The sequence below is a fragment of the Anomalospiza imberbis genome (genome assembly GCF_031753505.1).
Source record: "Anomalospiza imberbis isolate Cuckoo-Finch-1a 21T00152 chromosome W unlocalized genomic scaffold, ASM3175350v1 scaffold_31, whole genome shotgun sequence".
In the NCBI taxonomy this organism is placed as follows: Eukaryota; Metazoa; Chordata; class Aves; order Passeriformes; family Viduidae; genus Anomalospiza; species Anomalospiza imberbis.
In genome coordinates this window covers 295,963-314,069 of record NW_027099315.1, presented here as the reverse complement: position 1 = coordinate 314,069, position 18,107 = coordinate 295,963, and the positions used below count along the sequence as shown (strand labels likewise).

Sequence of the window (18,107 nt, the reverse complement as noted above, 5' to 3'; positions counted from 1 at the left end):
AATCTAGATCTACCCTCTTTGAGCTTTAAGCCCTTGCTCCTTGTCCTATTGCTACTATCCCTGATAAAGAGTCCTCTGACTCTGTTGCAGGCTCCCTTCAGCTATTAGAAGGCTGCTCTAAGGTCTCCCTGGAGCTTTCTCTTCTCCAGGCTGAAGAGTCCTAATTCTCTCAGCCTTTCCTCATAGCAGAGGTGCTCCTGTCCTCTAATCATCTTGGTGGCCTCTTCTGGACTTGCTTCAGCAGGTCCCTGTCCTTCCTGTGCTGGGGACTCCAGAGCTGGAGGCAGTACTGCAGGTTGGGTCTCACCAGAGCAGAGTAAAGGGACAGAATCACTTCCCTTGACCTGCTGGGTTCCACTGCTTTGGATGCAGCCCAGGATGCAGTTGGCTTTCTGGGCTGTATGTGCATGTGAGAACATGCCCAGAATATAAGTTTGTGCTTACATTTCACCATTTGATGAAGTTCTCATCTAGAAAACAGTAAATGAGGACTTCTACAGTAGCTGACAAATTTTAAGGAATGGCATGTGTGTACCTGAAAGATCATCTACCTAGTTAGTTAGTTCAGTTAATTTAATAAAAGACACCTTGTCCTTTGTCCTTGGCAGTCCATGGGTAGAGGACCTCTCCTGTTCTAATAAAAAATATATCTATAAAAATTACTAAGCGTTGGTTCCCCCCAGTATTTTGGTGGGTTTGAGATTTATTATAATTCAAAGATAATTCATGTTTGAAAAAATAATCTCCTTACTTTCAGTGTATTAAATAAACAAGTAACTGTTACATCAGCAAATTAATTAATTTTGTCTTGCAATAAATACCATGTTTGTTTAAGGTATAGTTGTTTTTATTGCATCGAATCAGAATATTAGATTTTTTTACACATGAGGCTTTCTCACGAGGCAAAAATTCTTTTTGCAAGCAGTTAGAAAGATAAGTGTAATTAATAGCACATCATGAATTTTAGATTCATTTTGTTGTGGGAGGGGGAAAATCTAATATAATTGTTTTGTAAATGCCTATGTATGATGAAGATGATGAAATCTGGTTTCTTATGAATTTATATTCTTTGCCTTGTAAGCACTTTCAGTCCATAAATATCAAACTATTTTCTTTATCCTTAAGCCGTGTGAACTTTGCCTTCACAAGGCATAGCGTGCAGTGGCTGATCTACTGCTATGCATGTGGAAATTGGCTGTTTGGCCATTGTCAGAGGGAGTGTGTATTTGACATCCATCTATCTCAGTTGCCGCAATGGTTGTGCTAGAGATTTTGTTCAATCCTGATGTGTTTATGTTGGAGGGTATGAATACAAAGTTTTGGTTTGCTTAACTGTAAAAGTAAGATGGCATTCTAATAAACGTTAAGGGTAGGCTAATTTAAAAAATGTTCAAGTTGTTTAAAAATGAGAAAAATCTACTTATTATACTCAATTTCAGTTGGTATTGTAGAGAGTTCATATTTCTGTTTTTCAGCTCTTTACTATATGTAACAAAAAACTTCTAAATGAAATCTTAATGTCAACCAAAAGTGCTTATTTAGCTGGAAGACATACATGGATTTATTTTTGTGTGCATGGTCTGGTTCTAAATTCTTAAGGCTGATTGTTTTTTTGAATTTTGCCTATATAGTAGTCTAATAGCAGTCCAAATGACAAATTTTTTTAATATAAATATTTTTCTAATATTTCTCTATACTTTTTCTTCCAGTCCATTTTATCAGTATATGTACTAATTTCAGTCTTTATTTTATGAAGTGTTCATGATTTTTTTTTTTTTTATCATGGTCACTTTAGGATGGCGATCCTTCAGTAAGGAATGCTGCATCTTTTTCCTTGAGGTCACCACAGTCAGTCTGCTCTCCATCTGGAAGTGATGGAACCCTTAAAGGTAATCTAGCAGTCATATATATAAATGTATTTTTTTTCCAGTTTTAAAACACAGTGTTTAAAGTTAGTTCTCCCAACTTCTGTATTCCAATAGTACTAAAGAGTATGTCATTAATTTTTGGATACAAAATTATTTTGAGCCCTGATTCAGAAGAAATTTCTGAAGGTTCAAAAATTGACTAATCATACTTCAAAAGAAAGCTCAAATTCATGAAGGACAGAATAATTTTAAATCCTTTCCAATATGAGGAATTAATTCTTTAAAGGAATGGTTTCAGTCGCTCTACGTAAGAAATTATTTAAAGGCAGCATTACAAGTATTGAACTCTTAACCAGCTCAAAAGTGTTTTAACATGTAATGCTTTTCTTGATTGCAATAATCAAATTTTATGAACCTGAAATTAAATGTAGTTCAATGAACACAATATATATAGCATAAATTAAGCCTGAAAACCTTAGCTGTGGAGAAGAAATAGGGTAAACTGTCAGTCAGCTGATAAAATAATTCTTTATGCTAAAATATGTAATGCATACTGCTGTTTTTAATATTCTCCCTAAGAAGCAATGACTGAGATAGATGAGATTAGTAATGTAGGGGTTTGGGCATATTCTTGTTAATTTAAGTATTCAGTGCTTATGTATTTACATGGCAATAATAAAAAGAAGCAATAGTGTTTTCTTCTCTTTAATCCTGAAACAAAATTAAATCTTTATGGGTGGTCAGATTAGGTGGAGAGGGAGAAGAGGAGATGGGGGAGATTCCAGAGAAGGTGAGGGTATTGGGGTTGTGCAGCCTGGATAAAACAAGTCTTTGAGGGTGGATGTAGATGATGATGATGATGGCAGGGACACACAGATGGGATGACACACAATGGACAGACAGACCTTAGAGCAGTTTCCTCATACCTATGAGATTATCAGGAAGACTTGAGTCAGGCTTTCCACAGTGTTGTAGAGCAAGGATGAGACACAATGGACTTAGATTGAAATGGGAGGTTCTGACTAGATATAAGAAAAACCTTTTCCACTATGAGGACAGTCGAGCATTGGAAAAGCCCAGAGAATCTGTGCATTTTTCATTCTTGGATTTTTTCAAGACATGCCTGGATTAGCCCTGCATAACATGGTGTCATGGTTTAGGAACGATACTTCCGAATTCAGTGCCCCCACCAAGACTCTCCCAAACTATGTGCCCTTCTCTTGCTCTCCCATTTTCCCCTCCCCCTCCTGCTGTGGTGGGTGGTGGGCTGGAGAGGAGAATTGGAGATACAGAGGGCAAAGATCATAGGTTGAGATAAGAACAATTTACTGGAAACAGCAGTGAGATAAGAAAAGGAACAGTGACAGCAACAATACTAATGACAAAGGGTACAAGAAAGGAAATTATTCACATGGAAATCCCCCTATAATAGCATATGGCTGCATGGCTTCCTCTGCCCCACTTACTCCACTGGAAGGAGCCCCTTTTCCCCAGAAGACACTCCCTTTCCCCTTGCCCCCAGCAATGATGTGAGGTAGTATAGAATATATAGAATATAGTCCTGGCCATGCCCCCTCACAGCTACTGCAAAAATTAACCCTGTTCTGGTCAGAACCCGGACACATGGCCTTGCTCACCCTGCTTTGATCATAAGGATCAACTAAAGGCCTTCTGAGGTTCCTTCTTAACTGAATTATTCTATGATTCTGTGACTGCTAAATGATCACTGTGGTTCATCTTCTGTAGGCATATACTGTGGTAAATAGTGATAGAAGAAATGTGGTTCAAATGCAAGTGAGAAGTAATTGTATAGCATCAGTATTTTAGGAGGTTTTGTGTTAAAGGACTTGTGAGACTTGTGTAAATGGCAGAGACTAAATGTGGTTGTTTTTCTTTAACTCTGTACACAAAATTGATGTTTGAGCTTATCAGTTTAACAACATTGTGAATCTAAGCTACTTCCACTCAAATATATGATTACCATTGTCACCTAAAACTGGGAAATAAACGTTCCAAACATTTTTTTTAATGTTAGGAAGCAAACATTGCTTTATCAGCAGCACTGGATGCATGGGAAATTCTCCTCAAAGCATGCATGTCCAGTAACCTAACAGACCAGGTTATATTCCTGAAACTAATATATATTCATCATATGTCTATTACATTTTCATCACATTTCCCAAATACATTCATACATGCTTGTTATTTCCACAAACATATTTGTATATGAATAGGGGTCTTTTGAGGGTCTTTGGTGGTCGTTTGGGAACATCCCATTCCTTTAAATTCCCTTTTATGTTCTCGGATCATCTGATGAATCTTTCCTCCTCGAGAGTATCTCAAATATGTGGTCAGGTCACAATGCACTTCCCTTATCATTCTTTACTCCAGTACTCTCTCTCTGTTCTCAAAACTAAGACATGTGCTTGTACATATTAATCACTGGTATAAGTAAACAAGGAAGCATTAGCTGGCACAAGACTTATTAGTCGCAGATGTAGGGAGTTAACAGAAGGCCACAGTAATCTCTGGCATTTGTACTAAGCACTGTATGGTACAAAAATCAGCATTAACCACTAATATAGGGATCATATAGTATTGTGCTAAATTTAAAAGAATTTTCTGACATCTTCCCCCACTGCTGCAGAGACTTCTTCTTAAAGAAATATAACTTGTTCGGTAACCACTCAGCCAGAAGAATATTTGAATTATTTTTCTGGTTAAAGTTGCTGCTGTTTCAATTGGTTGTCTTGGAACTTGTTTTGAAGGTGTACCTTTCATGAATATTTCTGAAAACAACTGATTGTACAATTCAGATTGTAACATTTCAGCATTTGAGAGGCTGAAAAAGTGGAAGAGGAGCTTTTTGATTCACCTGTATGTTAGCTTTACTTTTCTCATTGATAAAGCACACAACTGAAATACTGTTACTAATGGTGCTACCATTTTGACTTCTTCAAGATATTAATAAACCCTGATTGAGAGAACCAGTTCTTGATGCTGCAAGAATCTTGCCAGATGTGTACTTCCTCTAATCTTGCATTTTAGAAATGTATTGAAGAGGTATAGATAATTAGTGCTATTTAGAATATGTGATCCCTGACAGTGAGATTTTTTGCCTATAATTTGGAGTGAAAGCGATTGGTTATGCTGATAAGTTTTCCAGTGACAAACAGCAAGTATCTACACTGAGCTTTTTGTTGCTACTATCATTTGTCCTTGAAAGTTTGGTTGAAAAATTGCAAACTTTGATAAAGGAAGTTAGCAAAATAATTAATTGTTTGCTTGGGAGGACAAAACGAATGGCCCTAGACACCAGTCCAGAGAAAAAACACAGGAAGGATGTTATATCTAATCTTTCTTATATAACATAGAAATGTGAGACAGTTACTGAAGGTATGTTTACAGACTGCATTTCTGTACTTCCAAGATGGAAGTAGCAAGGACTTCTGGAGACTTGGAGACTGTGATTGTGCAGCTCTGAATTACTTCGTCATGATGAATGATTACAGTCTCTTTAGGAGGGATAGGAAGGGCAGGTAAGGTTGGGGGAGTGTGGCACTATGTAATAGAGGGACTGGAATGTGTGGAGCTTACAGTTGGCCACGGCATGATTGAGATCCTCTGGGTAAGAATCAAGGGACAAACAAATAATGAGGATGTCATTGTGAAAATCTTTTATAGACCTTCTAGCCAGGACCATGACACCGATGAATTATTCTTTGAGGAACACCTCTAAATCAACCACCCTTGTCCTTATGGGGAACTTGAACTTGCCAGTTGTTAACTGAGAATATCATACAGCTGGTACAAACAGGTCCAGAAGATTGCTAAAACACCTGGAAGACAACTTCATGGAACAGGTCCTAAGGGAGCCAACTCGGAAAGATGCCCTCCTTGATCTGCTGCTGGTCAACACAGAATCTATGAGCAAAGTGGTGATTGGCAGCCATCTTGGCCACAGTGACCATGAAGAGATCGAGTTTAAAATCTCTTGACAGGAGGAAAAGTGCCAGCAAAACCTCAACTCTGGACATGAGGAGAGCAGACTTCAGGCTGCTCAGGGAACTAGTGAGTAAGGTCCCCTGGGAAAAAAAAACTTCTGAAGATGCCGGGGTCCATCAGTGCTGGTCATTTTTTAAACATCACCTCCTAAGGGCACAGGAGAAGGAAATTGCCCCATGTTGGAAGTCAAGCAGGTGAGGCAGAAGGCCAGGCATAACTGAACAGTGATCTCCTCTTGGAAATAAGGCTATAAAGGAAGATGTATGCCCAGTGGAAGCAAGGTCAGGTGGTATGGGAAGAATACAGAGATGCTGCTCACCACTGGAGGGAGAAAATTTGTGTGGCCAAAGCTCAACTGGAGTTGGAGCTGCCAAAACTGTGGGGGACAATAAACAGAGTTTTAAAAATACGTTAATAGCAAAAGGCAGTGAAGAAATAACATTGGTCCGTTACAGGATGTGAATAGTCACTTCACAAACAGGGACATGGATGAGACAGAGATGTTTAATGCATTCTTTGCCTCCATCTTCGGCTCCTCAAGGAGCTGCTGCTGTCACCACGAGGCCTCTCTCAGTGATTTTTGAATGGTCTTGGGAATCTGGAGAGGCCTCAGCTGACTGAAAGTTGGCAAACGTCCCACTTATAAAGAAGGGCAAGAAGAATGATCCTGGAAACTACAGGCTTGTCAGGCTCACTTGAGTGCCTGGTAGAATTATGGAGAGGAAGAGTAAAGTTGGGACAATGGACTTTAGGAAAGCAAACTTCCAGCTCTTCTAGGAGTCAGTCAATAGGAACCCCTGGGAAACTGCCCTCAGGGACAAGGAAGCAGAATAGAGCTGGCAGATGTTGAAGGAAGCCTTCCATATAGCACAAGAGCCAGTGATCCCCAGGAGCAAGAAATTGGGCCAGGAAGGCAAGAGATGGGCATGTCTGAGTAGGGACCTGCTGGTCAAACTAAAGGGTAAGAAGGAAATGCACAGGCAATAGAAACAAGGATAGGTATCCTAGGAAGAGTATAGGGATGCAGTCCAGTTGTATAGGGATGGGGTCAGGAAGGCCAAGGCAAAGCTGGAACTGAACCTGGCAAGAGACGCAAATAACAGGAAGGACTTCTACTGGTCTGTCAGCAGTCAAAGGTGTTACCCCCCTGATAAACAGTGCTGGAAAACTGTTAAGAATGGACAAGGAGAAGGCTGAGGTACTCTACAGTTTTTTTGCCTCAGTCTTCAACACTAACCTCTCTTCCTACACCTGTCAAATGGATGGACAGCAGGATGGGTACTGGGGGAGAAAAGTCCCTTCCACTTTAAGATCAGGCTCATGACCATCTGAGGAACCTGAATGTACATAAGTCTATGGGACCCAATGAGATGCATCCCAGAGCCCTGAGGGAATTGGCTGATGTAGTTGCCAAGCCACTCTCCATGATATTTGAAAAGGCATGGCAGTCAGGTGAAGTCCCAGGTGACTGGAAAAAGATAAATATTGTCCCCATCTTTAAAGGGTAGAAAGGAGGACCCTGGGAACCACCGCCCTGTCAGCCTCACCCCTGTGCCTGGGAAGATCATGAAACAGACTCTCTGGGAAGCTCTGCTAAGGCACATGGAGGACAGGGAGGTGATTTGGGACAGCCAGCACAACTTCACCAAGGGCAAGTCCTGCCTGACCAACCCAGTGATCTCCTCTGATGGAGTGACTCCATCAGTGGACAAGGAAAGGGCTACAGATGTCCTTTCTGTGGACTTCTGTAAAGCCTTTGATACAGAGCCCCACAATATCTTTCTCTCTAAATTGGAGACAGATGGATTTGATGGGTGGACTCTTCAGGGGAGAAGGAATTGGTTGGATGGTCGCATCCAGAGGGTTGTAGTCAACAGCTCTGAGACTCAATGGACATCAGTGACCAGTGGCAACCCTCAGGGGTCTGTATTGGGACCAGTGTTATCTTCATTAATGACACAAAGGGATAGAGGGCACCCTCAGCAGGTTTGCAGATGACACCAAGCTGAGTGGTGCAGGTGACTCACCTGAAGGACAGGGCCATCCAGAGGGACCTGGACAAGCTTGAGAAGTGGCCCATTGGAATCTCATGAGGTTTAACAAGACCAAGTGCTGATGCTGCACCTGGGTCAGGGCAATCCCCAGGATCAATCCAAGCTGGGGGATGAACAGATTAAGAATCACAGAATCACTAGGTTGGAAGAGACCTTTAAGATCATTGAGTCCAACCCATGCCCTAACACCTCAACTAAACCATGGCATTGAGTGCCACACCCAATCTTTTTTTAAACACATCCAGGGATGGTGACTCCACCACCTCCCTGGGCAGACAATTCCAGTACTTTATCACTCTTTCAGTAAAAAACTTTTTCCTAACATCCAACCTAAATTTCCCTTGGCGCAGCTTAAGACTCTGTCCTCTTGTTCTGTCAGTTGCTGCCTGAAGACCAACCCCCACCTGACTACAACCACCTTTCAGGCAGTTGTAGGGAGTGAAGAGCAGCCCTGGGGAGAGAGACTTGGGGGTGCTGGTTGGTGAGAGCCTGGACATGCCCTGTCCGTGTGCACTGGCACCCAGAAACCCCCTGTGTGCTGGGCTGTACCCAAAGAGGAGTGGCCAGCAGGTTGAGAGAGGTGATTCTGTCCCTCTACTTTGCTCTGGTGAGACCCGACCTGCGGTGCTGCCTCCAGCTCTGGGGTCCCCAGCATAGGAAGGACATGGATCTGTTGGAGCAAGTCCAGAGGAGGCCACCAAGATGATTAGAGGGCAGGAGCACCTCTGCTATGAGGAAAGGCTGAGAGAGTTGGGACTGTTGGAATGGGCCCCGAGTAACCTGATCTAGTGGAAGGTGTCCCAAAAAGATATGATGTTGTAAAGACTAGATGTCCATGAGCAAGGCCTACAAATGGAACCTGCAGCAGCAGTGCATGGTAGTTACCGTAAAAGGAAATGTTGAGTGATTGTAGTGGGTGACTGTTTCGGGGCACTGTTACGGAGCCCCATCTGCCAGCCTGATAGAGCTGGGAGAGGTATGCTGCCTACTGGGGGCTGATATCCATGATGTTGCCAAGAGTGCTCCAACTTGTCAAGAGTATAGACTACTACCTGCTATTACTTTTTCATGTGGGTACAAATGATGCTGCAAGCCAAAAAGTAGGTAGGATCAAGGAAGACTATAAAGCCTTGGTGAGGCAGGTGAAAAACATCCGTGCCCAAGTCATCTTCTAATCTATCCTACTGGTCAGAGAAATGGGGGTCGCCAGAAGCAGACACATAGTGCAGATCAGTCTGGTTCTATGGCTGGTGCCATCAAGAAGGTTTTGGCTTTTATGACAGTGGGTTGTGCTTTAATGATTGCAGCCTGTTAGGGAGGGATGGGATCCACCTGTCTTAAAAGAGCAAGAGAACTTTTGGCAGCAGGTTAGCCAATTTGGTGAGATGGGCTTTAAACCAAAAGACTCGGGGATATGGTTTAAAGTGTCAATACTCATGCCATTGCTTCCTCCTGGGGAGTAGGTCATACCAGTCATTGCAGTGAATGATGTTCCTTGACTGCCCCTCAAGGTAAGGATCAAAGGAAAAACCACATCGAGGGTGGTTATGGTGAATCCTCTTATACCCCTTCTAGGGAACCTGCATGCCTGATTGCCTCTCTGAAATGTCTGTATACAAACACATGCAGCATGAGTAATAAATAGGAAGAACTGCAAATCCATGTGCAGTTGCAGGGCCATGATCTCATTGCAATGACAGAGGCATGGTGGGACATGTGGGACACGTGGTGGAGTTGAACTTTATGTGAGAGAGCAACTGGAATGTATTGAGTTCTTCCCAGGAACAGACAAACGAGGTGAGAGTTTATGGGTGAGAATTAAGGGACAGGCTGATATAGGTGACATTGTTGCAGGTGTTTACTACAGGCCTCCTGATCAGGAGGAGGAAGTTGATTAGGCTTTCTATGGGCAACTGGAAATAGGCTCACACTCACAGGCCCTGGTTCTCCCAGGGAACTTAAACCACCCTGATATTTGTTGGAGAGTCAACATGGCCCAGTACACACAGTCCAGGAAGTTCCTGCAGATCATTGATTATAACTTTTTGATGCAAGTGGTGGAGGAGCCAACAAGGAAAGGTGTGTTGCTGGACCTTGTACTTACAAACCAGGAGGGACTGGTTGAAGACATGAAGGTTGGGGGCAGCCTTGGCTTTAGTGACCATGAGATGGTGGAACTCAGGATTCTGCGTGAGGGAAGAAAAACAGTTAGCAGAACTAGAACCTTAAACTTTAGGAGAGCCAACGTCAGCCTCTTCAGGGACCTGCTTAGAGGAATCCCATGGGATGGGGCTCTAGAAGAGAAGGGAGTTCAAGAGAGCTGGTCAGTATTTAAGCACTACTTCCTCCAAGCTGAAGACCAATGTATCCCCATGAGCAAGAAATCAGGGAAAGGGAGCAGATGTGCATGGATGAGCAGGGAGCTTCTAGCAAATCTCAAACACAAGAAAGAAATTTTTGGGATGTGGAAAAAGGGACAGGCTATGTGGGAGGACTATAGGAATGTTGTTAGGGTATGCAGGGATACGACAAGGAAAGCCAAGGCCCACTTGGAATTGAGTTTGGCAAAGGACATCAAGGATAAAAAGAAGAGCTTCTACAAGTATATCAGCAGCAAAAGGAAGATTAGGGAAAATGTGGGGCCTCTGCTGAATCCAATGGGTGTCCTGGTAACGGAAGATACAGAGAAGGCGGAATTACTGAATGCCTTCTTTGCCTTAGTCTTCACTGCTGAGGATGACTCTCAGGAGTCGCAGACCTCAGAGGTAAGAGAGGAAGGCCAGAGAAAGGAAACTTCCCCTGGTCGTAGAGGGTTGTATTAGAGACTAGCTAAACAGACTCAACACCCATAAATCCATGAGCCCATGATGCACCTATGGGTCATGAGGGAGCTGACAGATGTTACTGTTGTTACTCTGTGGTTCTCCATCATCTTTGAAAAAGTTGTGGAGAATGAGAGAGATGCCCAATGATTGGAGGAAGGCCAGTGTTACTCCCATCTTCAAAAAGGGCAAGAAGGAGGACCCAATAAACTGCTAGCCAGTCAGCCTCCCCCCCCATCCCTGGAAAGGTGATTGAACAGGTCATTCTGGAGGTCATCAACAAGCCTGTAGAAGAAAAGGAGGTCATTATGAGTAATTAGCATGGATTCACCAAGGGGAAATCATGCTTGACCAATTCAGTAGCCTTCTGTGATGGTATGGCAGGATGGGTCGATGAGGGGAGAGCAGTGGATGTTGTCTACCTCGACTTCATCAAGGCTTTTGACACTCTCTCATAACATCCTTGTAGGTAAGCTCAGGAAATGTGGGTTGGATGAATGGATAGTGTAGTGGTTTGACCTTGGCTGGGCACCAGGTACCCATCAAACTGTTCTATCACTCCTCAGTGGGACAGAGGCAAGGAAATAAGATGGAGAACAGCTCATAGGTTGAGATAAGTCAGTTTACTAAAACAATAAAAGGAAAAGCAAAAGTTTGCGTGTGCATAAGCAAAGGGGAAAAGTTAATCTCTCTTTCCCCATCAGTGAGCGATGTTCAGACACTTCCCAGGAAGCAGGGCTTTAGCACGCGTAGTAGTTGCTCTGGAAGGCAAACGTAGAATAAAGAGTCCCTCTGTTCCTCTTCTCTCCCTTAGGTTTTATATCTGAGCTGATGTCACATGGTATGGAATATCCCTTTGGTTAATTTGGGTCAGCTGGCCTAGTTGTGTCCCCTCCCAGGATCTTGCTCACTCCCAGCCCCTTGATGGGGGGGGAATGTTGAGGGATAGCACTGATGCTGTGCTAGTGCTGCTCAGCAGCAGCCAAAACACTGGTGTGTTCTCAACACCTTTCCAGCTTCCAATGCAAAGCACAGCACTGTGAGGGCTGCTAAGAGAAAATGAACTCTATCTCAGTCAGACCCAATACAGACAGTGCGGTCGATCAAGAACTGGCTGACTGGCAGAGCTCAGAGGGTCATGATCAGCATGGCAGAATCCAGTTGGAGGCCTGTAGTCAACGGTGTTCCCCAGGGATCAATACTGGGTCCAATATGGTCCAACTTGTTTATCAGCAACCTGGGCAATGGGATAGAACGTACCCTCAGCAAGTTTGCTGTTGATACAAAACTGGGGAGAGTGGCTGATACACCTGAAGGCTGTGCTGCTATTCAGTGGGGCCTTGATAGGCTGGAGAGTTGGGCAGAGAGAAGCCTAATGAGGTTCAACAAGGGCAAGTGTAGGGTCCTGCACCTGGGGAGGAATAACCCCAAGTACCAGCACAGGTTGGGGGCTGATCTACCAGAGAGCAGCTCTGCAGAGAAGGACCTGGGAGTCTTGGTGGATGACAAGTTGAATATGAGCTGGTAGTCCAACCTGGGGCCAGGAGGGCCAATGGTATCATGGGGTGCATTGGGAAGAGTGTGGCTAGCAGCTCTGGGAGGTGATCCTCCCCTTCTACTTGGCCCCTAGTGAGGCCACATCTGGAGTGTTTGTGTCCAGTTCTGGGCTCTTCAGTACAAGAAAGACAAGGAGCTCCTGGAGAGGGTCCAGTGGAGGGTTACAAAGATGATGAGGGATCTGGAGCATCTCTGATGAGGAGAGACTTCAGGAGCTAGGCCTGATTAGTCTGGAGAAGAGAAGACTGAGAGGGGATCTCATTATCGCATATAAATATCTCAAAGGTAGGCATTAAGAGGATGGTGCCAGACTCTTTTCAGTGGTGCCCAGTGACAGGATGGGGAGCAATGGCCATAAACTAAAACACAAGAAGTTCCACCTCAATATGCAGAAGAACTTTCCATTGAGAGTGGCAGAGCACTGGAAAAGACTGCCTGGGGAGGTCGTGGAGTCTCTCTGGAGGCATTCCAAACCCATCTGGATGTGTTCCTGTGTCACCTGCTCCAGGTGGCCCTGCCTTGGCAGGGGGGTTGGACTGGATGATCTCCAGAGGTCCCTCCTAACCCTAATGATGCTGTGATTCTGTGAAAGACCTTGGGGGCAAAACTGATGAGGAGTAGCTGAGGTCACTTGGTTTGTTCAGTGTGGAGGAGACTGAGGGGAGACCTCATTGCAGTCTACAGCTTCCTTCTGAGAAGAAGAGGAGGGGCAGCTCTGATCTTTTCTCTTTGGTGACCAGTGACAGGACCTGAGGGAATGGTTGTGTCTGTGTCAGGAGGGTTAGGCTGGATATTAGGAAAAGGTTCTTCACATGGAGGGTGGTTAGGCACTGGACGAGGCTCTCCAGGGCAGTGGTCACAGCCCCAAGGCTGCCAGAGCTCAAGGAGTGTTTGGATGTTGCTCTCAGGCACAGGGTGGGATTGTTGGGGTTGTCCTGTGCAGGACCAGGAGTTGGACTCAATGATCCTTGTGGGTCTCTTCCAGCTCAGGACATTTTATGAATGAGACCTGTCTGATTAACAGAATCTGAAAGAGGAAGAAGTTTTGTTTGCAACTCAGGCAATTATTTGAGAGATGACAGAAGGTATATTTTTTCTTTTGGTTGGTTATTTACTTACTCAACAGAGTAAAATTTCCCTGCTACAGAATTTTTTCCCTCACCTCTATTCCAATAAAGGTACCAGAGCAGCTGAAGTTTTTATCCAAAAGTTCTCGGCTGGACTTTATCCTTTCTTTGTTATGTAATTGTTATATTTTTAGATATGCAAACACAATAGTTGATCTGTTTTCTTGCCATCATCTCCTTTCATAAAAAAAATAGTTCTATAAATTCCTCTACAAGAAGTTAACATGTATTTTACTTCTGTTGAGCTCATAAAAAATTTTGTGGTCTCCATTACCCTAGACCGATTACTTATCAAAATCCTTTATTCATTTGCTCTACTTTCCCAATACTCTGGAATATTGGATATTTTTTTTAACCTAAGACAACTTCTAAAGATCTATATAGAGAAAAGTCTTCCACAATATTTTTAGTCCATTGCTTTCCAAAGAGAAGAATTCATATATTTACCATCCTGTTTCCATATAGTTCTTCTAGGAAAACATCTGCAAGAAATAGTAACAACCCTTATGAAATTATATGATTTTGTACTCTTTTCCAGAAATAAGTTGTATTTCTTCCAGAAATTATTAATAAGTGCTTTATTATTTTCTGAATAATTTGGAAAGATTGATTTTATTTTCTTAGGTATTTATAAGAACTCTCCATGGAGATTTCTCTACACTTGGTCCTTGCATGTATAGTGGTTGGCAAGAAGAATTAGCAATCTTCTCAAATCTGTAGTACAGACTTCAGTGCTCTCAGAGGTACTTGTTAAGAAAAATTATCATCTCACTCTGTCATTCAGAACAAAGGTGGAAGAAATTTATTCAAAGATATTTTCTGACAGGGCCAAAATAAGCATTCATTCTTGTTTCTTTCTTCAAGTCTTAACATTTTTTATGCAAGGATGCTTCTGAATGCAGCAGTTTTAAGCTGGAACAGCCAAAGCTGAGGGTTTTCATGAGGCATTTAAAACTGTGGAGAAAGTGGTGGGACCCTTCCCTGAAAAATATTCAAAGAGTGTGTGGAAAGTAAATATAATATATCCTGAAAAACCTCACAAATGTATGTTGTTCTTTGTCTCATATGCTATCCCTTTAAGTTTGAATTTCAAGTTATGCTCTTTGAAAATAAATGTCAATATAGTCTGTTAATCAAAATAAGTAATAATTTCTTTATATCTATTACAAAAGTTAGGAAGATTTCCAGAGAAAGATTCTGTGATTTTAGAAAATACATCAGTAAAGGACTTGGGGGCTTCCCATCTTCTTAATCTCATGTTGGATGCGATGTACCAGTATCACTCTGAATAACTTCCATCTCATTTTTTTTGTTAAAATGTCAGTAATGGAGCTTCCTTACTCTTGCCATGAAACCTGTTCAAATTCTTAGCGCTACAAAGGTTTTCCTCTAATGCTTAGCCTGAATAATTTTGTTGCAGTTAGGCATGACACTGAACTTCTTTCCAATGGGAAAGGACAAACAATTAACATAGATTTTTTTTTTAGCAATCATTTACATATCAAAGAATGTTATTGTGTGTTGCAACTATCTAATCTTCTACAAACTGAACAGCACCATTTCTTTCTATCATCTTTGTATAAGTAATAATTTCTGAGCTTTTGTTTTTGATGTTTTTTATCTGAATTCTAATTGGTCTGCATTTGTCTTGAAGCTGTACCACCCTAAGTCATAGATACAACTCTGTTTAAAGACTCAGAAGGATGAGTAGTCAGAAAAGTACTGTAGATGATGTTGTATACTACTGTCATATGAATATAGCTGTTCCTTTGGTGATAATTTAGATTCGTGTTGCAAGCTGTTATAAACATATTGCTGTCTTTCTGTAGAGTTTACTTCTCTTCTCATGTTGTTACAGTTGCTCTTTCTCAGATAAATAAAAAGTTTGTGCTGCTTCTTACAGAATTTCTTTTGTTTAAAAAGATTATTCCACTTAAGAAAAGTGTAAATTTTGATTCTGTTTTTAAAAGCAGTTGTGGGCCTCAAACACTCAACACCAAAAGCTCATTATGATCATTAGATTAATAAAATAATTATGTTACATAAAAAGTTGTTAATGACAAATACTTTATGGTATTATTCTTAAGGCAGTGCTCTGGAAAGCTGCTTTTGTTCACCTCTGTTCTGTACATCCATTTTTACCAAGAACAACTGATATTTTGAAAGTTTTACAATAGAGTATACAGCAGTCTTGCAGTATTTTTGTCTAGAGCATACTTCTACAGCTTGTTAGTGAAATTGTTATGAGAAGCTATATAGAAAGTCATTAAAAAGTTGAGACATGACACTCAGTTTGTAATCCGCAAGACATTGCTCTATGGAATAAAATTGTTTTGATTTGGTGGTACTTATTCTTAACAAATTCACTTTGGAATGCTGCCTCTTTATTATCTCAATCCTTATAGTAAAATAATTTTTCTAGTATATACTGAAATCATACAGACAATATGTAATACTGTGGGCAGCACTTTACCATCCTTGTGAAGGAACTGTATTTCACTTTTTGAATCTGCTGTGGAGTCACAAATTCTGAATGTTATTATTATCAGTTCTGAGACTGATTTAGCCAGGGTTCCAGGGTGAATTTTTCTGATCTCATTTCCATGAAAACACTCAGTTTATGTGAAGGTGGTAAATAGGAATGTATTAAATTTTAAAAAACCAAAACAACATGTACACATTGTAGCTTGAAGTCTCTTAAAATATTTAGCAGTAGTGTGTGTATGTTTCTTAGGATCTGTCATCACCTCAATTTTATCCAACACACCAACCATCCATGAGTGCAATATGTATATTCTAGTCTTTTTCTTTTCCAGTTTCTGACTCCAAAAAAATATTTCATACAATCAGAGAATGCTTTGGGTTGAAAGGGACGTTAAACACCATCTAGTTCTAACCCCCTGCCATGGGCATGGACACCTTCCACTAGACCAAGTTGTTTCAAGCCCCATCCAACCTTGCCTTGAACACTTCTGGGGATGGGGCACACACAGCTTCTCTGGGCAACTTGTCCCAGGGCCTCACCACACTCACAGGGAAGACTTCCTTCCTAACATATAATCTAGATCTACCCTCTTTGAGCTTTAAGCCCTTGCTCCTTGTCCTATTGCTACTATCCCTGATAAAGAGTCCTCTGACTCTGTTGCAGGCTCCCTTCAGCTATTGGAAGGCTGCTCTAAGGTCTCCCTGGAGCTTTCTCTTCTCCAGGCTGAAGAGTCCTAATTCTCTCAGCCTTTCCTCATAGCAGAGGTGCTCCTGTCCTCTAATCATCTTGGTGGCCTCTTCTGGACTTGCTTCAGCAGGTCCCTGTCCTTCCTGTGCTGGGGACTCCAGAGCTGGAGGCAGTACTGCAGGTTGGGTCTCACCAGAGCAGAGTAGAGGGATAGAATCACCTCCTTCAACCTGCTGGCCACTCTTCTTTGGATGCAGCCCAGGCTGCAGTTGGTTTTCTGTGCTGCAAGTGCAAATTACCAGCTCATTTTGAGCTTCTTGTCAACCAATACCTCTAAGTCTCTCCCCAGGGCCGCTCTCAACCCATTCTCTGCCCAGCCTGTACTTGTGCTTGGGATTGCCTGGACCTGGGTGCTGGACCTTGCACTTAGCCTTGTTGACTTTCATAAGGTTCCTACAAGCCCACCTCTCAAGCCTCTCCCGGTCCCTCTGAATGTCATTCCTTCCCTCCAGTGTGTCAACTGCACCACACAGCTCCATGTCATCAGTGAACTTGCTGAAGGTGCCCTTGATCCCACTGTCCATGTCACCAGAAAAGATGTTAAACAGTGCTGGTCCCAATAGCAACCCCTGAGGAAGGTCACTTGTCACCGGTCTCCACTTAGATATTCAGCTGTTGACCACAACTCTTTGAGTGTGACCATCCAGCCAGTTCTTTATGCACTGAGTGGTCCATCTGTCTAATCAATGTCTGCAGTTTAGAGAACTGAAGAGAAAATTAAAAATCTGCCTGATGATTTGTCTGTTAAACTCCTAGTTCAAACTGAGACTGTTGGGTTTTTTTTTTTTTTTACTACAGTACATGCTAGGTGTTATTTTTGGGTTTTTTTTTTTTTTAATAAAAGGTAATGATTCTTTTTTTTCCTACTAGTATTCCCAGTGATGATTTGTTATTCCTGGCAGGTTCCTTAAAAACTGTTATTGAGGCATAATCTGTAATATAGAAAAACTTCAGTATATCCTATGAAAATTTTGCAGTTGTAAGCAATTCCTAGAATCATCTGTTCTATTATACTAGACTTTCATGGCATCATAGAATGGTTTGGGTTGGAAGGGACCTTCAGGACCATCTCATTCCAACCCCCTGCCAGGGACAGGGACACCTTCTACTAGGCCAGGTTCCTCCAAGCCCCATCCAACCTGGCCTTGAACACTTCCAGGGATGGGGCAGCCACAGCTTCTCTGGGCAACCTGTGCCAGTGTATCGCCACTCCAATAATGAAGAATTTCTTCTCAATATCCCATCTAAACCTCTTTCAGTATAAAGCCATTGCTCCTTGTCCTGTCACTCCATCCCCTTGTAAATAGTCTCTCTCCAGCTTTCTTGTAGGCTCCCTTCAGGTACTGGAAGGTGCTCTAAGGTCTCCCCAGAGCCTTCTCTTCTCCAGGCTGAACAGCCCCAGCTCTTTCAGCCTGTCTTAATAGATGTGATCCAGCCCTCTG

At 42.4% G+C, this 18,107-nt stretch overlaps 1 protein-coding gene across 5 annotated transcripts in view; it reads left to right on the top strand.

Moving 5' to 3' along the window:
- Positions 1-18,107, top strand: part of LOC137465553 (nipped-B-like protein) — a 194,679-nt gene that overhangs the window by 64,378 nt on the left and 112,194 nt on the right. For all 5 annotated transcript variants that reach the window (XM_068177630.1, XM_068177629.1, XM_068177632.1 and 2 more), the window contains exon 8: positions 1,796-1,889. In XM_068177630.1, coding sequence (XP_068033731.1) covers positions 1,796-1,889 — 94 coding nt within the window. The remainder of the gene's footprint in view (positions 1-1,795; positions 1,890-18,107) is intronic.